General features: G+C 37.0%; 3 protein-coding genes across 3 annotated transcripts; 1 reads left to right on the top strand and 2 right to left on the bottom strand.

Moving 5' to 3' along the window:
- Window positions 1–226: 226 nt before the first annotated feature.
- On the top strand, window positions 227–2960 carry LOC130614525 (uncharacterized). Its single transcript, XM_057435951.1, has 2 exons — window positions 227–687; window positions 824–2960. Exon 2 carries the CDS (start codon window positions 844–846, stop codon window positions 1885–1887), a length of 1044 nt encoding a protein of 347 aa, XP_057291934.1. The 5' UTR covers window positions 227–687; window positions 824–843; the 3' UTR covers window positions 1888–2960.
- A 920-nt stretch (window positions 2961–3880) lies between these two features.
- LOC130613427 (uncharacterized) lies at window positions 3881–7096 on the bottom strand. Its single transcript, XM_057434772.1, has 3 exons — window positions 6776–7096; window positions 5339–6467; window positions 3881–5267 (listed from the first exon to the last, which is right to left on the bottom strand). Exon 3 carries the CDS (start codon window positions 4772–4774, stop codon window positions 3881–3883), a length of 894 nt encoding a protein of 297 aa, XP_057290755.1. The 5' UTR covers window positions 4775–5267; window positions 5339–6467; window positions 6776–7096.
- Window positions 4800–8243, bottom strand: LOC130613428 (uncharacterized). The gene is made up of 5 exons (XM_057434773.1): window positions 7388–8243; window positions 6852–7292; window positions 5339–5497; window positions 5121–5267; window positions 4800–5035 (listed from the first exon to the last, which is right to left on the bottom strand). The coding sequence occupies exons 1-5, from the start codon at window positions 8226–8228 to the stop codon at window positions 4800–4802; spliced, it is 1824 nt and encodes a 607-aa protein (XP_057290756.1). The 5' UTR covers window positions 8229–8243.
- Window positions 8244–23875: the final 15632 nt, after the last annotated feature.

Raw genomic sequence — 23875 nt, forward strand, 5'->3', positions numbered from 1 at the left:
AATTTGAAGATTTCACATTCTATCAAGTTTCAGGTGAGGATTTCAAAAATCACATTTATTTTGTTTGAAAAAGTTTATAAATAGCTGCGGTAGCTACATTCAAGAAAACTAATTCGGGAAAGGTGTATTGAAGTCAATTGGTTTGAGAAGACGTGCAAGTTTAAGAGCTGGATGTTATTATTATTATTATTATTATATAGCGTATGAAATTATAATGGTCCGTGATTCTATGTGCGATTATCTTGCACCCTAAACACATTAAATACTTTACATGTTCCAATTTTTTAAAAAAGAACCATTTTTAAGGAACTTGGTGTTCTTTAACAACTTATTAAAACATTGTTATAAAAGCGGAATGTATTGTTCTATTGTTACTCACAAGACAAGAACGTGTCGTTCCCATAGGGAATTTGATGGAATTTATGTGACGGTATATATCGTTCCACTCTATTTGTTCCGTTGAATTCTTTTATATATCATAACGATAATATATGCGAAATGATTATCTTGAGGAATAGTTATTTAATTATGAATACTCTGCAGTCTAATTTATATTGTGCCACTTGAAATAATTCCGTTTTCGCTGCTACCGTAACTCTGCTATGGAGAGCGTCCTTCATTATAAAAAGGAATTGTTTTAATGAGAAGTTTCTCAACTAATACTTTGTATACGAAGTAAAGTATAAGGTAAGTTGTTCAAACTTTAAATTTATAGTTAATAGGATTCTTTTTTTATTCAAATGAATTCCTTTTTTTTATCCTACTTTCTATGCTTTGTTAAAAACTAATATTGTTATAAACTTTCTATAAATTTTGTTTCTAGAGAACTTTAAAGAAATCGGAATGACAAAACGAGTCTTGCAAAAGCCTGCGTGGAAAGAGGCATTGGGAGCCTCAATGAGATCGAAAAGGCTTAAGTTAATGCCTGATAAAGATAACCGCTTTTGTTGTCCTGTGGCTGATTGTGACAGCGAGTCGTATGGAAGTAAAAGAGGGTGTAGAAAACATGTCTATAACCGTCATGGATGGTTTTATTATTTCGATAAAAGACCGAATATCGACGAAGTACTTCCCCACTTCAGTACGAGAAATCGCATAAAAGATCCCCAAAGAAAGCGCGCCTCCACATTTTCAATGCCGTCTTTTGCTAAAACATGTAATTTGGCAGTTGCATTTAGGACATGGTTAAAAAGTCCAGGTGGTGGTGGTAAAGATCATTCTCAGGCCGATCAAATAACTTGTAAAGTTTTAAAGTATGCCAAATATTGCTGCGAGGATTCTCCTTCGGTATGGGAAGTACCATTCCCTGTTATCGACTACTGTGTTGGCTCTATTAATATGCTTTCTGATTTCGTAGATTTTTTGAGAGACCAATGGAAGGTTGGCTTCTCAGGAATAATTGGCTACATGAATGCTATTGGGCACATGCTTGATTACAGACGAAGCACAGGTACAACTGAAAAAAATTTGTCGGTATTTGTTGCTGCAGAGATTTATTTGCACCGTGTTAAGAAATTCCTCCTTCGTAAAATGAAAGCTGAATGGAAGTGTATCTTAAGTGTTGAATATCTAAACAGTATAGACTGTTGGGCGACACTATATGATTTACAAAAGGTGATACCATACCATAGTGAAAAATATAAACAAATTGTGTTAAATGCTAAAAACGCAAGTGCATGTGTCGCAGCACACGATTTATCATTTTCGACTTCCTTCATAGTAGCTGTATTATTTTTAATGGTGAAGGCTTCAAGACCCATGACGTATCAAACTCTTACAGTAACAATGATTAAAGGCGTGAAAGAGGATGGTTTTATAGATCAGAATGTCTTTAAAACTGCGGAGAAATACGGATTTGACTCTCACACTAATAAACGAATACATTGACAATGTACGACGAAGATTGAACCCATCAACGATTATCTACTAGTGTGTCGAAATGGTAAGCAGTTGACGCGTATTTCGGACGTATTCGGTAGAATTGTTTATCAAGCAATTGGTAAGTATATAAATCCTACACGATATAGGCAAATCATCGAAACCGAAAGTGTTGCACACTTAGAAACAAAAGAACAAGCAATTCTTTCTCAAGATCAAAAACACACGTCGCAGGTAGCTAAAGTTCATTACCAGAAGACTGAATCGCGCAATATAGCTGCAAAAGCCAGGTTATGTATGGATAAATTACGAGATCAAACAACGTGTACTTTAACTGTAAGCGAAATCAATAGTAACACCAAAAATGTGAAAACGTCTGGAAGTACTTTGGAACACGAAACACCTGTTCAAACGAGACAGAAAAAAGTTAGTTTTAGTGCCATGGAGGACAAGTTTTTACAAGCTGGGCTACAAAAATATGGCAATGCAAAATGGACTTCCATTCTCGCAGATCCTAACTACTCCTTTCATTGTAGCCGCAAAGCTAGTACATTGGCGGTTAGAGCGAAGACAAAACAATTTATATAAGTTTAAATTGTATTTATAATAAAAATAACTTTGTAAATTTACAAAGATTTTTGAAAACCAGAATATTCAAATAGTCTTTTAACTTTGTTACAGTCAAAACCGGCGTACACATAAAGGCTTTTTTTCCTCTTACGATTTGGCCAATAATCTGGTGTATTAAGTACCCTCGTGTGTGAAGGCGGTTCGCAAAAACTTGGTTCTCCCTTCAAAGCCGCTATCGGTATAGTTAGGAAAACTTCATCATCTGATAGGCAAACAATATTTTTTTCCACGGAAATTGCCAGCGTTGAACAGGAATGTGAGAACGGTAAAACCTCCTTAGATGCTGAGCATTCGTTATCCGAAACGTTTACCACAACTGCCTCTTCATTCACCATTTTAGCGTACACATAAGCGTCCACACAATTTAGGTGAAACTTACACGCTGTAAGCCTTTAAGTATGCAAATAATGGCGCAAATGCGACATTCATTAAACGCACACTCATCCCCATTCCTACTTAAAATGACTAAAGTCATTCTTGTAACACCTTGTAACGCATGGACATGCAGATTGTAACGCCTTGTAACACGTTGTAACGCTTTGTAACCTATTTCCATGAAAAAATGACTGTGAAATTTTTGGAAATGGCTAGAGTGATTCTTGTAACGCCTTGTAACGCATGGACGTGCTGATTGTAACGCCTTGTAACACGTTGTAACGCTCTGTAACTTATTTCCATGAAAAAATGACTGTGAAATTTTTGGAAATGGCTAGAGTGATTCTTGTAACGCCTTGTAACGCATGGACGTGCTGATTGTAACGCCTTGTAACACGTTGTAACGCTCTGTAACTTATTTCCATGAAAAAATGACTGTGAAATTTTTGGAAATGGCTAGAGTGATTCTTGTAACGCCTTGTAACGCATGGACGTGCTGATTGTAACGCCTTGTAACACGTTGTAACGCTTTGTAACCTATTTCCATGAAAAAATGACTGTGAAATTTTTGGAAATGGCTAGAGTGATTCTTGTAACGCCTGGTAACGCATGGACATGCTGATTGTAACGCCTTGTAACACGCTGTAACGCTTTGTAACCTATTTCCATGAAAAAATGACTGTGAAATTTTTGGAAATGGCTAGAGTGATTCTTGTAACGCCTTGTAACGCATGGACATGCTGATTGTAACGCCTTGTAACACGTTGTAACGCTCTGTAACCTATTTCCATGAAAAAATGACTGTGAAATTTTTGGAAATGGCTAGAGTGATTCTTGTAACGCCTGGTAACGCATGGACATGCTGATTGTAACGCCTTGTAACACGTTGTAACGCTTTGTAACCTATTTCTGTAGAGAAAACCGCTTTTCGCATGTCACTTTAGAAAAGGAGTATGTGGTGGGATATGAGGGAAGGAAAACGCAAAAAAGTTTTTTTTTAATTGTCTTCTTCGTCCGAACTAATGCAGATAACTTCACAATCGAGAGAAGTGGTTGAATTATCTGCGGAAAATAGCTCTAATTTTACTGAAGAAATTTGAGGAACACTTTCATCATCTGACACGAGGTCTATAAAAGCAGTACTGTTATTTGCTGGACAAAACGGCATATATTCTTGCTTAACAGTGGAAACAGGTTTTGTCGACTGAGCATTGATTTCATGTTCTTCTGTTTCTTCTTCTTCCCTATGACCTTCCTCCTCTTCGTTTGTTTCCTCTTCTTCTTCCTCGTTCTCTTCGCGGTCGTGGCTACTACCTTCTCCTTCGTCTTCGTCTTGCTCAATTAGTTGTGCCCAATCAGGGTAGAGCTCCTTCATTTCTTTCGTCGGGAAGCAATCGCGGCAGGAGTTTGTAGCAAGCAACCACGTGTCGTAGAACGTGTCACTACCCTGCCAGTTGATCCTTTTACGGCGTTTGAATGCTACCAAGGTCTCATCGTTATTAATTAATGGGCAGATTTCCTCCCATGCCCCAGCGGCTATCTCGTACATTTTGCGCATATATTCAGCACTGTGTAACTTGTTTTCTATGTCAAACAGTTCATGATCAAAGTTAAGCGCATGGTACAAAATGCCATCCCTATCGTCGGCCGCAATAATGGCATAGTCGATAGCCTCTTGCGGAACTGCATTCTCAATCTGAACTCGTGTGCTTAGACAACTGCTAGATGCTTCCAATGTTTGCTCTTCGTCCAAGAAGACCGACGGATCGCAATCAACGTCGTTGTACACAGCGCCTACTTGATTTTTCTTCGCAACATTGGTTTCGCTGGTGAAAAGCGAGATGTCTTTCAACTGGCTGGCAACGTACACAAATATTTCCATGCAGTGCATTCGGGAAAAAAGTCATTACTTATTTTTATGCATATTGATTTACACCATTGTTATCATTTATTCTCATGAGATACTTACTTGTTATGCTATTGTCCTTCACTCGAAGTGTCTTAGTTTCGAAAACTTCAAGACGACGCAGGATAGCCTCACCATCTACACCATTTCCGAAGTCCGGCATTATATTAGTTGTTATAAAAAAACCCGAATTGTATTGAAAACGGGCCGGTTCTTTGTGTTTTTGCGGGATCATAACCAAGCCGCCTATAAGAGAAAGTGGTATCCCATCTGCACATTGCCACATTTTATTCAAAGTAAATGTTCATGTACTGCATCGACATCGACTTACCTTGCAATATTCTTTTTGCATCTTCACAACATAGACTGTCGCTAGTCCATTCATCCATAAATACGACTTGTGTATTTCTATTTATCAGGTGGCCTGAGAATCGACCATCCCGAACCACGCCAGCAATGTACATTTCTGGAATAATGCCTAAAAGGACAAATGTATGTCAGTAAGTGCTGTCTAAAAGTCAGAAGTTTTCACGAACTTTATTTAATTACCTTGAAATGGAGCAAACCAACTAGTCTTTCCACTATCAGGAGGACCTACCAGCAACAATTTCTTTTCTTTCATGGGATACTGACCGGCGAGCAAAATTTGGTACCATTTTTGATAAAAACGCAACCGCACATTTCTATCTGGGAAGCTATTTTCGACACCTACAAATGTAGTTCAGTGCACCTTTTTTAGAACTACGTTACAACAAGTTACAATACGTTACAACACGTTAAAAGAAAAAGAGCCAACATTTTTATTCACTGACAATGCGTTACGACAAGTTACAATACGTTACATCACGTTACAACTACCACCTTGATATGTTACAACGCGTTAAAAGAAAAAAAACACATTTTCTTCACTGACAATGCGTTACAACAAGTTACAATACGTTACAACACGTTACAACTACCACCTTGATATGTTAAAACGCGTTAAAAGATAAAAAAAAACATTTTCTTTACTGACAATGCGTTACAACAAGTTACAATACGTTACAACACGTTACAACTACCACCTTGATATGTTACCACACGTTAAAAGAAAAAGAGCCAACATTTTTATTCACTGACAATGCGTTACAACAAGTTACAATACGTTACATCACGTTACAACTACCACCTTGATATGTTACAACGCGTTAAAAGAAAAAAAAACACATTTTCTTCACTGACAATGCGTTACAACAAGTTACAATACGTTACAACACGTTACAACTACCACCTTGATATGTTACAAAGCGTTAAAAGATAAAAAAAAACATTTTCTTCACTGACTATGCGTTACAACAAGTTACAATACGTTACAACACGTTACAACTACCACCTTGATATGTTACAACGCGTTAAAAGATAAAAAAAAACATTTTCTTCACTGACAATGCGTTACAACAAGTTACAATACGTTACAACACGTTACAACTACCACCTTGATATGTTACAACGCGTTAAAAGATAAAAAAAAACATTTTCTTTACTGACAATGCGTTACAACAAGTTACAATACGTTACAACACGTTACAACTACCACCTTGATATGTTACAACGCGTTAAAAGATAAAAAAAAACATTTTTTTCACTGACAATGCGTTACAACAAGTTACAATACGTTACAACACGTTACAACTACCACCTTGATATGTTACAACGCGTTTAAAGTTAAAAAAAAACATTTTCTTCACTGACAATGCGTTACAACAAGTTACAATACGTTACAACACGTTACAACTACCACCTTGATATGTTACAACGCGTTAAAAGATAAAAAAAAAAACATTTTTTTCACTGACAATGCGTTACAACAAGTTACAATACGTTACAACACGTTACAACTGCCACCTTGATATGTTACAACGTGTTAAAAGAAAAAGAGCCAACATTTTTTTACTGACAATGCGTTACAACAAGTTACAATACGTTACAACACGTTACAACTACCACCTTGATATGTTACAACGCGTTAAAAGAAAAAAAACACATTTTCTTAACGCGTTAAAAGAAAAGTAAAAACAATTACCTTCTATAAATGGCTTTGGTTCGGGATTTTTTCCCTCACGATGAAAGTACCGTACGAATGCTCGGGGAGATCCCTTTAAATTTGGCTTGACATCGAAACATTTTTTGGCGATGTTATAACAAACTCCATTTGGCAAGCATTCAATGTAATTGTAATCCAGAGTTATTTGATCAATTATTTGACACTCGCCGTCCGACAGCAAAAATACCAACTCTCGTAAATTTGGCGTAATTTCATTGGCGATTGCTTTGTTTTTCAACGAGCGATAGAGATAGCTTTTCACCGAACAACAGTAAACGTATGTGTATCTGCTTTCTCCTATCTTTTTGTATACACCTCCATTGCACAGTCCAAAGCTATTCCTCTCCATCATCCTTCGAACTATATCCACGGATTGACAAAGTTTGTTAGTTGGCTTAACGGGAATAGTTACTTCTGTGCCTATGCGTGTAACAATGTAAAAACATGTTTTAACTTCTACAAAAAACTTAGTCTTATTATTGGAGAAGTAAGTAAATTTGTTCGTGGCAACTTACCTTCCGATTTATCAATTACTTTTAAATCAAGCGATGTAAATCTGATTTCGGATAAACCACGAATTACATCTTGATATACCTCTTTATCAATATTTTTTGTTAGAATTAACTGACAGGGTTTCATCGAGTACTGTTCGCTCTCCATTACAGCAACGTGGTCAAGTTGAACACCTTCATCTCTAGCTGCACTCCTAATCATTGTGCGATGGGATATCTCAACTATCCGTTTTGCTTCTTCCCTATTGTGGTCTTTCAAGACTTGGTATAACGATCCTGAGAATGCTTGCAATGCACTGGTTTTGCCTACAAATATCAAATGTGGCGTAAAATATTCGAAAAACATTGACAGTATTTCAAGTACTAAAAGGTTCAAGTATTTACCTCTTGTCTGTATAGCATTGCACGTTGTTAAATTCAACCCGGCTTGCATAAAAGACTTCGACAAATTTGTTTCAAATTGACTTAAGGTACAGTTTGGCAAGTCGCACGCGATCCAGAAAGAAATGCCAGGAAATGTTTCAGGCGCATTTGCGCCGTTTCTGTTATCACCTTCACTGCTAGAGTCGGCTCCTTCTTCTTCCTCCCCTTCATTCCTCATCGACTTTCTCTTACGAGGTCTGGCCATATAGGTAATACAAGAAAAAAAACAGGATACTTGTTCGTTGCTAAGCAATATGTTCTCCATCTGCATTCTCTTGCCCCAAATGACCTCGCGGGCATCAACATCACTTCCCCACATCGCACGAACGGCTACTACCTGATATTTTCTTATTACCGGTTGGACGATGCATGCCTTCAGGGCGCGTTTCAAATCTTCACTTCGCAGTTGCCTGTTAGCCATGTTCTGCTAAGTAATACAAACGAATGCTGTAGCGGAACAAAAATAATCTCCTATGGTTATTATTATTATTATTATTATTATTATTATTATTATTATTATTATTATTATTATTATTATTATTATTATTATTATTATTATTATTATTATTATTATTATTATCATTATTATTATTATTATCATTATTATTATTATTATCATTATTATTATTATTATCATTATTATTATTATTATCATTATTATCATTATTATTATTATTATCATTATTATTATCATTATTATTATTATTATTATTATTATTATTATTATTATTATTATTATTATTATTATTATTATTATTATTATTATTATTATTATTATTATTATTATTATTATTATTATTATTATTATTATTATTATTATTATTATTATTATTATTATTATTATTATTATTATTATTATTATTATTATTATTATTATTATTATTATTATTATTATTATTATTATTATTATTATTATTATTATTAATAATTTCTTTTACATTGACGTGTAAAAAAAAATAAAAAATTCTAGCTTCTCGGGAAAAGTCGCTAATTAAAGTCAATGAAGAAGGCAATTAATTTAGTTAGTTTGACTTCTTTGCTTTGCATACCATCATCCTGAAATAAAGGATGGTTAGAGACTATAGCTTTTATTTTTGAGATCCTATATATTGCAAGGAAGTGGTATGCCAGAAAATTCGGGAAAAAAAAACAAAAAAAAAACAAACCGCAAAATGCTATAAAATAAAAATAAAATAAAAGCCTGTCAAATAAAACCTAATTAATATACGGTTTGCACAACCTACAAGAGCAACTTTCTGGATTCCATTTCTTAATTTTTGACTTAAACTCTTGTAACGTTTCAGATGTTTTTATATTTGATGGTATCATCTGCCACAATTTTGGCGCGAAATTTGAGATAGTTTCAGTGCCATAAGTAGCATTTTTGCTGTGCGATAGCAAAGTTCTCTTTCATTTCTCAAATTATAAGTGCTACTACGGAACAGAAAAATATCACTTATTATATCAGGTGAGAGTTTGTTTTTAGCTTTATTATGTTACAATGGAACGTAACTTAAGATTCTACATAGTGGCCCTTAAAAAGAATTAAATAAATCCTATAACTTTTCATGATTTCTAACGAAAATTCCATTAAAATTTCTAACAAAATTGTTTTCCACGAAAAAGGATAATAACTGTCGCAATTGGTATTGAAGTTAAAAAAATTTAAGAAAAAACACCGAAATAAATTACAGTGAAGTGCATAAACACCTAGTGTAAGATAAATTGTGAAAGCTGTAAAGATGTAACGTATGTTATAAATGTGCACAGAAAATCCTTGACATTAAAAAAAACCCTCGTCCATCACTCCATCTCTTCTTTAATTATCCAGCATGTTAAATTTGTCAAAAAATAAAAATATGCTAATGATGAATCTAAAAATAACTTTTTAATTCTCCTGTTCTTCGTACGTCACATGTCCAGCAGTGAAAACCTCCCCCTAAGACATTAGCATGCTCCATCTTTACTTTGATGCAGGTGAAACCAAGTGATTCAAACATGTGTAAAATATTTTATTGGTTTACTTGTTTGCATTTTCTTTACTCCGTTATGAAATTGCTACCTTAATGGAAATAATTTTCGTTAATTTCGTGGGTTTTTGCAAACTTCGCGAAAAATAATTTTTGCGAAATATATTAAGTAACTCGCTATAGGCGGACATTATTTCTCGCGAAGTTCAAATTTTTATATCTCGTCCGAAGGAAAATACCTTTTTCAAAAAACATCTGAATGAATGATATATCAGGCAGGTTCAAAGTAAGAAGGAGACCCAGGTACTTGTAGTTTAACCCGGCGAGTCTTCTGGTTAGTCTATTTAGTAATTCATTCATTTAGGAGCTTCTCAAACCATACTTTTAGGGTTCAGGTGTAAATCCCCCGCTTCTTCCTATATCCCCAGAGACGCCCGTAAAAAATCACGACTCCATGTAAACTGTGCACGAAAATATTTTTGCTGTAATAGCAACCATATGACGTCATCAAAATCTGCCACTGCGCATGCGCCAACTCAATCCGCTAAATCCGAAACAATCCCACATCATCTGACAAACATCCGTGCATGCGCAAAACCTTCACCAGAGTGTGACAGAGTGTGACGTCATCATGCGCAAATTGAATCAGGGAAAACCCCTTAGTCAAAATTTTTTGTCCGTTTGTTCTAGGATCCTAACCCAGAATTTAAACAAAAAACAATAAACATGAGTAGTTGGTTCAGAAATATCCTTGCACAATAAATAGAGATACATCCCCTTCGACTTAAGCATCTTCCGGATCGCTTCAAGACACAGGAACTGTGTAATAAAGCAATTAAGGCAGATCCCGAGTCGTTCGGGTATGTTCCAAATCGATTCAAGACCTAAGAAATGTGCAGCAAGGTAGTTGATGAGTATTCTTGGATGTTCGAGGATGTTCCGGAGGATCTAAAAACACAGGAAATGTGCAACGGGACGGTTGAAGAGGATCCTTGGCTGATTGAGTATGTTCCGAAAAATCTCATAACTTAGGAAATGTGTAACAATGCAGTTCAATGGAATCTCGATCTGCTCGAGCATGTTGCTGATCGCTTTAAGACGCAGGGACTGTGCAGCAAGGTAATTGAGGCAGGTCCCTGGATGTTCGATTTTGTTCCCGATCAATTTAAGACGCGGGAAATGTGCATCAGAGCCGTTGAAGAGGGGTTTATTACTCCGGATATGTGCAGGAAGGTTGGGGTTGGATTTGAATTACCCAGCGTAAAGCACAGAAGGTTCAAATTAAAGAGGAACTACTTCCGAGAACATGGCATCCAGATCGATATTGGGATTGCTTCATGCCAGAGGACGAAAAGCAAGTGATTTCCAAATTATTGGAGCCCTAATTCAAAAAAAATATATATATATATTGATCAAAAATTACTATAATAAAGAGAAAATGAGTTGGTTTCAAAATATTCCAGATTGTTTCAAAACGCAAGACATGTGTAATATTGTTATTGAAGATGACCTCTATATGATCGCACATGTACCGGATCGATTCAAGACGCAGGAAATGTGTAATAAGTTGGTTGATCACTGGGCTCCTTGGCTCCGGCATGTTCCGGATCGATTCAAGACAACGGAAATGTGTAGCAGGGCAGTTGAAAGAAATCCCTATAATCTCGAGTATGTACCGGATCATCTAAAAACACGGGAAAAAGAAACCTTATACTCAAGTATATTCCAAGTGGATTCAAACACAAGGACACATGCCATAGGGCAGTTGCAGAGGATCCCTCTATGGTCAAGCGTGTTCTAGATAATTTCCTGTGCACGAGAACCGTTGCGGAAGACCTATTTGTGGATGATGTATTGAAAAATAATATAAATAAAAAAAAAAGCGCATCAATTGTAAATCAAAAATTTGAATGTTTGAAAATGCAGTAATCATGACATTTATGGCTGGTGTTGGCATCTCTGCACCACTTATGGCTATGGCTCTAGTGCAAGAATTGTCGAAGGAGGCGGAGAATAAACGTTCAATTAAAGATTGGGATGATCGGGTTCGTGATTTAGAATAGAGCAGGATTTTATGTATCGTTAGACATATAAAATAAAACGATGAAAGAACAGTGCGATGATTGTGAATGTGTGCTTGATGCCTATGATAGGTGCAAATGTGAGAGAAAAAGTATGGTGCAAAGTAAAATTTTATGTTGGCATTATTATCAGTCATATATACTATATAACGGTGTCTTTTGTAAGTGCTTGCGAAAAAATAAAAAAATAAAAAATATTGATCAAATTTTTATTTTATAAATAAATGAATATGTTTAAATTTGGAGATCTAATTATTAAATCAAAAAAAACTTACAATAATGTCACACCCCTAAATGTCGAAGATGTGAACCTTGAAAATCCAGTGGTGAGTGAGTCAATTCCGGCAAACAAAGGTAAAGATGAACGGTTTATGATTGGTTATCATGATTAAGACGGCAACCTATCCCCGTTACTAATAAAAACGACAAAAAACAGCTTTTCTCAGGGTGTCTCTCAATACAGCGAGAAGTCAGCGTTGACCATGTCATTCGATCTTGGTGACTATCCTGAATGGTTAGAAAAATACGAGAAAATTTTGAAAAGGTTGAATGGCAAAGCGGGGCTTATTTCACGAATCCAGGTGTAAAGAAAGATTGATATATTAATCCCAAATTGAAAGAATGGGAAGGTAAAATTCGAACCAATTTCCATAAGTAAAGGGAACCACCTCAAGCAGGACCATACGAATGTACGGCCATCATAAAAATAGGACGTATTTATAGGCAAGGGTGCAAGTATTACATTCAAACTTATTTGGAAGAATGCAAATATAAAGAGGTTGAACGGTACGGCGCTAATTATTTAAGTGAATCTGAGGAGGATGATGATGATGAGAGTTTGAGTGTGTTGTAATTTGTTTGCATTACCTTTATATAGTTGACCAAGAACTATATGAAATAAATAAATGCACTTCGAGAAGAAGCTAAATTACTGCATGTTCCTCGTTATTCTACACCAATTAAGGACGATCTTGTTAAGGCAATCTGCAAAGCTAAATACAAGGAAACACCAACACAAACGGACGGTCTCTATTGCAAACCTTGTGTTGAAATGGATGTGAAAAAAATCTTGAAAAATATTTGCAAGATCTCGCTAAGATATTGCGACGTATAGCACTTGATTGGAGTCTACGGATAAATGCTGATACTGATGATGTGATTGGTTGGGAGATTATACACGCAGCATGTCCTATAAAACTTATAACAGACTATATCAAACAGGCAGACGGGGAAGCTAAGTAGCGCCGGCATACTGTACAGATTGATTTATTTTTTAAAAATCATCCTTACCTTCCTGTCGAACTTTTGCAAGTAACTGGGCACGCTCTTCCTCATTGATATTATTAACGATACGTTTACTGCGTTGGCGTATTTTCTCTTTCAACACCATATATCGTTATTTTTCTTGCATGATTAGACTGAATTCATAGTCACTAATAACCCCGTTCTCAATTGCCTTTGATATAAAATCAACAACGGAATTCAATTTTGTATCGGCTAGTAATCGGATGCTCTTATGCTTCTGTGATTTGACACCTATTTTTTTGAAGCGTTCCGTAGGCCAGCCTGTCCGATCCTCATAACCAATGCAATACCTCCCATAGAGATGCAAAGTGGAGCTCCAAAACCTGTTGCTGATGCCCAAATTCCGACGCCTGTAGTGGTAAAATTGCCGCATAGTAATCCATGGTCACAATAGCGAACCCAAGTCTTATGCATCTTGAACTTTTTCACGAGTCCATCCTGCCATTTGATTTCCATTCGCAGATACTGCTCGATTTCCTCATTTTTTTTTAACCTATAGACTTGACTTTCATCCTGCATAGTATCATCATCAGGCGCACTTGGTGGTAGGGTTGGATATAATTTCATTGTATCCATCTTCTTTTATTCTATAAGCAACATTTTCTTCAGGATGATTTTGATCGGTGAGCAGGAACTCGAGCCTATCCGTCGATCCTATAAATAGAAGATAGGTTGGAGTGTTAAAATTCCATGTTAGTATATCTCCCCAAGAGTTTAGCCCTTTGGTGGGGAGCAAAGCAAGAATTTTTGATCTTTTTCCCATTAAGAAAGCAATCATCCTCATCTAACTGAGGGCATGTAAGACTTAATCTCTGATAAACATAGGTCATGTAGTATATATCATAATCCCCAGCCATATAGTACTTTCCACCGGGCGGATCAGATAAGCCAATGAACTCTTGTAGCGTTCTGTTAATAACAACTTTAAATCCATCATTTATACGAAGTCGGAATAATCCATTATTCAATACAAATATCTCTACCTTTCCATTAGCCTGTTTGTTGATTATACTCGCAATATCCTCCATCAAAAATTGTAGGGTTATTGATATTAGTCATGGACAATTGTTTCATGTTTTATTTTAGAAGAAACGATGAATATTTACTCGTACAACCCCAAAGCAAAATATAAATCAAACAGGGGAGAATGGCCTCTGGGTATCACGAATTTGGAACATCAGAATCTATATGTTTCGACAGCATCGCATATCCCTGTAGTATTTCCCGAGTTTAGTAAGTATCCCATAAAAATCCCAACAAACTATTTAAACGAACCCGTTCGACTTGGCTGGGATGGGAAAGCATTGGATAACTTGAACATTTAGGTTAATTCTGCAGCTCGTTGTTCAGCCAGAGCACTAGGCATATCTGCTAAACATATGACAGGATCCGTGCCCCTTGTCAACTCTATTTTTAATTCTTATGTATACTACCATATGTGTCCTATACTTGGTCGAATGAAAGTGCCCATGCCTTTTAACGATGGGTTTGGTCAATACATAAATCCTTATTCAACATCTGGATTCGCGCAAACATGTCGCGAATACGGTGCAGATCCCCATGGTCTGTATAAATTTAAAGCAGTAGGTTCTTCCCTCACCAACAATTCATGGTGGCCCCGAGTTGATGGGGATTATGCAAAATCTATTATGCCAACAAGACAAGGGCTAACAGCAGAGGGTCTGACATAATTGAGTGAAAGTATTCGTGTCTACGTGGTCTTGTTACTTGGGTCACAGTCTGCAGCAAAAGCATCCTTACGAGGTTCCGGTGCAGACAACTATACAGCGAGACAAATCCTGGTACAAAAATTTGAATGTATGGCGCAGCAAGTAGAGAATATAAGATCAGATATAAAACATTTTTAAGAAGTGCTTCAATATGCTAGAACCCCAGGTAATTTTGCTATAATGCCATGCCTGTACATGTTCCCATCAGATATGAATCTACGTATCGGTAAAATTCAGGGTTATAATAACAACGTCCTGATCGCGCCCGCAACGGTGATCTTTGGGGTTTAAGTTGATCTACACAAGATAAGCCTATTGTGAAAAGCTAAGGCGCACTCCGTTAAAAGAGCCAGCAAAGCATCTAGCGGCTAAGCAGGAGTACAAGGTAGAGTTGCAGACTGTGACAGCATTACCCACTAAGCACGAAAAGCGCAGGGTAATAGAGGCAGAGAAACACAATGACGCCAAGGCTGCGTTGATTACAACCGGAATAGGTGTTATTTTGCTTTACATCTGGCTTAGGTAAGTACAAATATAGTCTAGCGTGTTTGATCAACAAATTAGACTAATATTTTATGATTTTTTCCCTTTCCTACTACTGCTGTAACCTACAACAAGAGCAACAGCGGTAGCAATTGTAATTTGGTGGGTGTAATATACTCCGTGAATCCAATATCTCGCTAGTGTGTGCTTCCTAACGTCCTTTTTACCAACCCAGAAAATCGCAACTCGCCGTTCTTTTTTTTATACACGGAGTAGGTTATATCTACATCGTTAAAGATATACTTCATCCCTTGTACCTCAAAATCATCATAATGTCTCACATTTGGCTGCCCTAGTGTCTCCTCAAGATGTTTGTAAAGGTCGTCGATCTTAGACCTTTTAAGCTTTTTTCTCTAGCTTAGTTTTGTACCCTCCCCTTGCATCTATCGTTCTTCCGGTGCTGACGTTGCACTGGTGCCAGGCCGTGAAAGTTCTCCAAACTCACGTGTAAAACCGCCGTCATCTTCATAACCTGGATTATAAGCCATTTATTTTAACAAAAAATCATCTAATAACAGGGACAGAATGATGTGATATTTCCTGAAAGTATTATTTGATCTGGAACTAACTGGCAGCAATACAAAACGTACTATCATGAACAATATTGGTAAAAGTCTGGTACAGAACCTTAACATTGTACTCAATGGTCATAAAATTCAAAGCATTAACGACTATAGAGTGTTCGCTGTCTATCGCGATCTCTAGATATCGAAATTTGAATGTGAGAACACCCTGATCCATGAAGGGATCAATCCAAATAATAGTACGATCCGCGCCCCACAGGTAAAAGCTACTGATCATGCGGGTAATATTGAAGAAAAAGCGATCCCCGCAGCTTATGGTAATACCTTTTGTATACCGCTCGGAAAATTTTTTGAACTAGTAAGAGACCTACCCTTCTATCAACCTGGCCTACACGACAGATTGCAATTTGTTTTCTATTTTTCGCCGCATGGGGATGTCATTAAGGATGAGGGTACAGCAACTTCAGGGTCTACTACAGCCAAAGCGGCAGATGCTGCCTACAAAGTTACTAATGTTGCACTGGAATATGATAAGGTAAATCACGAGGGCCTCGCACGTGCTATGGCATCACGGTATAGTCAATTCGTTCTCCCTTTCGAAAGAGTTCCAATTTACAAATCGATACTCCTGCCAAGAGTTTGAAGGGACTGCTATTACTGTTTGTAAACCCATCAAAAGTTAAACCTTACTCCGGTTGCGTATTCTTCGCTTTTCGCAAGTGGTACATCATCCAACTTCATAGCCTTTGATGGTTTCATTCCAATCATTGCAGTCTTGGTGTTATTTAAATTCTTCACTATAGTGTACAGGTGTTTCACCCATTTCCGCAAGCACTTTGTTGTACGACTCAACGAACGCCGTAAACGTATGATGATATTTGGTGGTAGCCCTAGCAATTTTCACCCCTTCGCCCTCTAACAATCTTGTCACCTCAGATTTCGAAACCATTATCGCACTGGAAGGTTTCGGGATAGCGCAGGGCACTAGTCTTAAAAAATATCTTTAATCATGTCTGCAACCTCGCTGGCCTTTAAAGGTCGTGCCACCTTATATCTTAAGGCGAAACGTAAGTTATTTTGCACTGAGCATGATGGAAGTGGTTTTGCCACTAAGATAAAATATTTACGCCCTATTTGTAATCCTCTAAAACACCTTGCGCATGGCGTTCGTGTTAGGACATACTATGCCATGAAGCATGACAACAAGCTAAATTCTCAAGATTACCTAGCTTGCAAAATTGAGACGCTACGGAAATACATAGAAACACAGTTCACTGAAGGTATGTCTTGTAGTTACTATGGTTAAGAGTGGGATATTGACATCACAGGATCCTTTTTATGTATCGATAAAATGGTTAGTCCCCTGTACTTGATGAGCACAACTACTGCACTATACCAATATGAACCCTATGTGGTCAACAGGAAATATGTCCAAGGGTAACGTCTTAGAATAATCCAAAGTACCCGACCCGACAATGTACGTAATCATGGCTATCATGTCCACGCTGATTCTGCTCACGCATCTTGTTTCAGGTTTTGTGATATTGTTGTGCTATATTAGATACTGTAAGGCTATAATTAACATGAGTTAACCCACCCTTCCACAACTAGAAATTAAAAAAAAGGTTGCGAAGCATTACGCAAGTTGCAAGCAAAATTGAAACCATCCAATAGTTGTCCCCAGTGCTTCTTGTTTCTCTTTGATACAATACGGCGAGGTGCTAACATCTTCATGCTGCTGATATATGGGAATGCAACAAAACTGATATCATAGACGTAGAAACAATTCTGGGGACGAGGTTGTGAATAAAATCACCGCGGAACAACAACAATTCGTTGCGCTAAAGTAGTGATTTTTTGGCGAAAATTCGACATGCGCGGAATATTTCTTTTCAGAAAGTGCGAGAAAACTAGATCGCGCGAAACTAAACAAAAACGATTACTGAGAAATTTATTTCCATATTGTCAGTGTTGGTAACGTAAATTCAAAATTGATGAAGCTTTCAGCGCCAATAATTTATGCAAAGTTATACTTTATAAAGTTAAAACCCTTATTCTGAAAGATATGCAATACGTTAAGGTGTAACCAAAGTCACATTAATACAGTTATCTTAAGATAACAAATGTTATCTTAAGATAACTCTATTATTGTGACTTTGGAATGCGTGCATATTCACATTAATGTCCTGAATGTAAGATAATTCGAGTAATCTATGATATTTTTTCCCTCGCTTAAAATTTTTTTTCTGGCTGCCTTGAAATAGTTTTTTGTTCGCCTCCCCTTTAATAACAAATACTCGAACATACATCAGATATTGTTAGACGAGATATTTTCCTATAAGTAATGAAAAAAAGTATAATTTTGACTAAGAAATATTAATAAATTATTATAGAGTACACAATGATAAGGAAAACGAAGGGCCGAAAGAGAAGAAAACAAAAAGTAAAAAAGCATGATTTACAGCAAGACTAAGTAATGTAAGTATTCAAACATTTAATTGAAGTTACTAATGACGATTCGAAAACGTTATGTAGCAACGTAAATTCGATTTTGTTCTAAATATTTCTGTCGGTGTGAATAAAAATATTCCAGAGGGGTACAACTACATTCCATCAATGCAACAAGTGAACATTAGCTGCTGGATGATTTCCATTCATTTCAAAGAATCTTTTGAGTTTTATTTAAGGTATATATATCTTTATCTGGTTAAAATGATGGATGCAACTGAACAATTAACTACCTAAAGGACATAAATTAATGCTGATATAAAAAAATGCGTCAATAATATTTGCAATGTAGTTTGCGTATTAGACCAAAAGCAAAATTAAATGTCGCAAAATTAAATGTCGCAAAATTAAATGTCGCAAAATTAAATGTCGCAAAATTAAATGTCGCAAAATTAAATGTCCCAAAATTAAATGTCCCAAAATTAAATGTCCCAAAATTAAATGTCGCAAAAGATCAGGTGGGTACCCAAATCGCAAACAATAATGTCGCAAAATGTTGGGATCCCGGAAAAAAATTAGATAGTCATAGCGGAAGAAACATATTTGAAATATTAGATGACAGGTCGAATTTCTCAAAACCGTGAAAACAATAAACATGTCCATATAATTACACACATTTATGTCGCAAAATTTATTTTTTTTTAACATTTATGACACATTCTTTTATACAAGCATTTAAGTGCTTTAAAAAGCAATAATCGGGAAAAAGGAAATTTAAGGGCCGTCGACAAAATATTTCTGTCACGAAAAAACGGACTTTGTTCATTTAGGTCCAGACTCCCCCCCCCTATGTCAAAACGTACCACTAAAAATATATTTAAGAATATATTTTATTGAAACATTTTATCGCTGGCGGGTGGTTTTTCGCTCAATCCTTCACTACTACCATACAGGGTGCAAGATTGAGGACATAAACGTCGAAAAGCTAGTGTTAGGCGACCCCATCTTTGCAAACAATGGAAAAACCACGAAATATGCGACTGGATATCTTACCCAGAACAAAAATCACCACTATTAATAAAGAGACCCATAAACATATTTTCTCATTGAGTCTTGGAGTATAACAAGGGTTCCCCGTTAACCCTGTCTTTTGATTTGGAAAATTCCGTAGAGTGATTGATAAGGTATATGGTGATATGGAAAAAGGTGGAAAAGCTAACTTTTAACAGCTTCGATTCTGAATTAGTTAAAAATGTCTGAGAAGCTTGAGCAATGGAAAGACATTATACGTACCAATTCACAAGAAGGAGGTGCCACATAATCTTTGCCAGTGCAGCGCGATCCTTTTTGACAGAACGTCTTAACAACGACTGAGTAATGGACTAACCTTACACAATACTTAAAGCTGATGGAACTGGAAATACCCTCTTCTCAGTTAATATATTGTATGGTAGCTTTCACACCCTGAAACATTTCAATAAATCAGCAAAGGCATAAATATTGTCAAGAAGGCTGTTATTGACAACTTACTAGGCCGACCAGGGCAGGTAAAACAAGAGCTAGCCATATTCGGTCGGTATAAAAAGCATAGCCTGTGGTCATTAACGTAGTCATATACTGCTCTCCTTAAAAACCTTTAAATGCAGAAGAAGCAGCTATTCCTGTGGTGTCCTTACGAGACGCTGGACATTAAGCTTATTTATGAAGAAACATATATGACTGAGTAACGGCAGAATGTCAAACCCCAGCTCAACAAAACAAAACGTACATGCTTGTTTGTGAAACTTGAACATCCGAGAAGTGATAGTATTCTAGAGTGAGGCTATAATGGCTGGTATGCTCAGAGAGATTTTTGGGGATGAAAAAAGTTAAAAATGTGGCAATACCCGCAATTTTTCCAGCCACCAGATCCGAATTGGTAGGGGGCCATCCTATGTTTCCCCCCCCCCTTGGATGGGACAAAAATTATTTGTTAATTTAGATATAGCTTGAAGATAACACATTGCTTTAAAACATCAAAGGCTGTAGAGCTTATACAATAGCTAGTAAGGAAAACTGTAGAAAAACTGTAGGATAAGGTTAAGACATTCGTGAGCTAAACGATGATCGGTAGCCACTAAAGAAAAAGACGGAGCCATTGCGGTCCTTTGGGATGAACTCGATGGTAGAGATGGCCTACGTCTGCGCTAGGAAATTGAACAACTGTAGCCGCACCACGTACCCCACCGAGTTCTTATCCATACAGTGGTATGTCTAGTGGATAACAACAATCCTCACAAGCACAAGAGAGGCGAGAGACACAATCACGACATGGTCAAATGTCGGCGGAAAGAACTCACGAAGAGACTAAATGCCCTAAGAGCGTGGTACCCCTATATTATAGTAAGGGAACTAGAATGTGACGATACTTTGACCGCAACCACTCAACACTACCTGATGAAGATACGCGTAAGCGTTTCGAAGAGATGTTTAACATCAATATGGCATGAGACGGCAAACGCCACTTTTGCTAATTTGTAAGTCTGATGGCTTACAAAGGCAATAGCATTCGATGAACCTCGTCACTGTTGCACTTATTTTTGAGGTATCTTTACATCCTCTGGAACAATTCTTCAATGACAAAGCTACACCAAAATCAGGCTCCCCAAGGTAGTATAGGACACATTTGATAAGTTTTATGATAATACGATCCAGTCATACATTTTCTCACTACAAAAGGCAATTTAATTGCTTATTGCCGAATCCAATGATGTTTTGGTTGATGCCTGGATTTGCGCTTCCTGTAATTGCACAATAGCTTTATCTTTCCCTCATTTTTCAACGTCATCATGTCCCGATAGTCTACCAAAAAGAAAGTTAAAGCAGAAGAAAGCTTATGTATTGAAGGCTTTTTCTTTATTCTGATAGCATGCATGTGTTTGTTTAAAACCCTGTATCGCTACATGCGCTTTGTTTGTTCTAAATTCTAATCTTGGTATCAGGGACGTTTATGCAATTCTTGTTTTATTGTGTAATCATCGAACAAGATGACACCTGTCGTATCCACTGGCCAATTTAAGTGCCTTTTTTGCTCCTCCCTTTGCAAGCAGTAAAAATGGATAAATTGTCAGGTGTGTCACATCGAAGAGCCGAGATTTCGGTAGGTTTTGTGTTCGCCACGGACTGATCTCTGCTATTTGAGCCTTTGGTCTCTGAGGATCGCGCAAACTTATACCATACGTCAGGGCCAATCGCAGGTAGGGCTAAAGCTTCCGCTCCACAAAGATATACAGCTCTGGATTGTGAAGTACTATGTACAGTAGAGGCTGTGACTTAAGACTCTACAGTGTTGATGTTCTGCTTAAGATCTTCGTCCTTCTTCTTTTTTGGTGCTGCTAACTTGTGACCTTTGGCTACTCCCCCTGGACGCTTAATATACGCCTTTTTTCCTTGCGCATTTATTTTCTAGACGAAGCCCTCTATAAATACTTGCTACCATTACGAGGCTTCATATATTTGTTCGTTGCCGTTAGAAAATTTTTTAAATCAATGTGATCATGCTCATCTGAGGGTTGGCGAAAGCTCGCTTGCAAAAAAATAAAATATATGAATAGTGGAATTTTCATTTTATTTAACATCAATCCTTTAGATAGCTTCAGCAGACAATTCCCCATCTTCTTGTTTTTTCTTTGGCTCTTTAGGATTTTGTTTATATACGTGGACAACCTTGCATGATTGAGCGTATGTCCTAGCAGCATCGCGCGTGCAAAAGTGCAGTAGACAAGACCCCTAAGTATGCCATTAAATCCTTAACGAATGGGTCTTGTTAAAAATCTTGCTTCAGGGCATCCACACTGTCGAGTTGAACAAAATTGTTCACATTCATTTTGAGTAGAGCTTATCGACGGATGCCTCTTTAGAACTCATTGCTTCTACAGGAGTATCGACTACATCAAAGACTTGTGCGGGTTCACTCATGTTTATTGTAACCTTTCGGTATTTAATAAAGCACCATAATATCTATTGGCGCTAGAAATCATCAGAGAATTCTTTCAACACAAATTTTATATATGTAGATACTTTTTACTGATCAAACTAACTTTTACAATAATAAGACAATTATATACAAAATTATTACAATAAGTTAATAAAGGGTTTTCATGTCTAGTGAGGTCTTCTTAACAAATGAGTGATTAAGGGTTTCCGCGCAGCGTGTTCTCCTCCGCCTTGCTGCCGTAAATGTATAGCAACTTTCGACCCGTCTCTTTGCGTACATTGTGTGTTTCCGAAGCAACAATGTCACAAAACCTAAAGAAAGAATGCGTGAGCAAAATCCGCGTGTAGATAATCGTCAGGACTACGTACACTGTCATTTAATAGAAGTTTATTGATGTGACACATTTGATTATTCTGAAACGTAAAGGTTACCCTCGGACATGTTTTTGTTGCTCACATAGGGTTGGTATTGGTATAGTGTAGTCGTTTGACTACTTCCTCAAGTGATGAAGATGCACCATTTTCTCGATACAAGTGATGGCAATGTGCCACTCTTTGCCATAATTAATCCAAGACATACCTTCAGTGAACTGTGCTTCAATGCGCTCTTGTAGCGTTTTTGTCTTGCAGCCTAGATAGTCTTGAGAATTTAGTTTCTTGTCATGCCTAATGGCCTGGTATGGCCTAACACGAACGCCATGCGCAAGGTGTTTTATAGGATTACAAATAGGGCACTAATATTTTATCTTACCACAAGGACAAAAACTACTTCTTTCATGCTCAGCCCGAAATAAAGTTTCTCGCAGGAGAAAAAAGCACCACCGCTATGCTCCCTGCAGGTATTTTTCTACTTACCGCAAGAACACAGTTAACCGCCACTATGGTCCTACACCTACATTGTCTACAGGGCACTTCAGACGTTTCTCTCACGCTCTTTTAATTTCAAGACATTCAGCACATTGCCACTACTACGTTTGCTCACCCTGAAATTAACTAGAGAGCATTGTCTTTCCATGTCCTTTTGTGATTGGCTACAGGTTAGAAACAAAACCTTGAACTATTTTCGAAACAAAACCCACGTATGGGAATCTCTCAAGAACTTTGATTTTTGTTGTTGGTGTTGTTGTTGTTTATGCGCAATTTTCCTCGAGAGGTTTTTTGATTCAACCTCGAGTATCCCACACAAAGCCTTTGGTTTTCCATATCCATGATAGTATAGTATTAGTATGAAGGTAAGAACTTCCAAGGGTCGTTCCTACGCAGACATTTGGCACAAATTTTTGACTGACATTTGGCACAATTTTACCGGCATGGCACAAGTGGTAAAAGCTGGGACGAGACAGCTCGGCTCACAATATTAATGCACTCGTTCGCGCATAACATATATTACTACTGCTCCACCACGAATATAGTATACTTTAAAGTTAGTATATGCTCTTTTAATGTTATCTCTTCTTACACAATTCTATATGCATGTCAAAATTTATACAAA

The sequence above is a fragment of the Hydractinia symbiolongicarpus genome, chromosome 11 (assembly GCF_029227915.1).
Source record: "Hydractinia symbiolongicarpus strain clone_291-10 chromosome 11, HSymV2.1, whole genome shotgun sequence".
Lineage (NCBI taxonomy): Eukaryota > Metazoa > Cnidaria > Hydrozoa > Anthoathecata > Hydractiniidae > Hydractinia > Hydractinia symbiolongicarpus.

Excerpts from the sequence above, each read along its gene's own strand:
- LOC130614525 (XM_057435951.1), top strand. The coding sequence starts at position 844 with ATGACAAAACGAGTCTTGCAAAAGCCTGCGTGGAAAGAGGCATTGGGA.
- LOC130613427 (XM_057434772.1), bottom strand. The coding sequence starts at position 4,774 with ATGCACTGCATGGAAATATTTGTGTACGTTGCCAGCCAGTTGAAAGAC.
- LOC130613428 (XM_057434773.1), bottom strand. The coding sequence starts at position 8,228 with ATGGCTAACAGGCAACTGCGAAGTGAAGATTTGAAACGCGCCCTGAAG. Across the intron at positions 5,498-6,851 it reads ACCAAAGCCATTTATAGAAG|GTGTCGAAAATAGCTTCCCA; the intron begins GTAATTGTTTTT and ends CTACATTTGTAG. Across the intron at positions 5,268-5,338 it reads TTGGTTTGCTCCATTTCAAG|GCATTATTCCAGAAATGTAC; the intron begins GTAATTAAATAA and ends TTGTCCTTTTAG.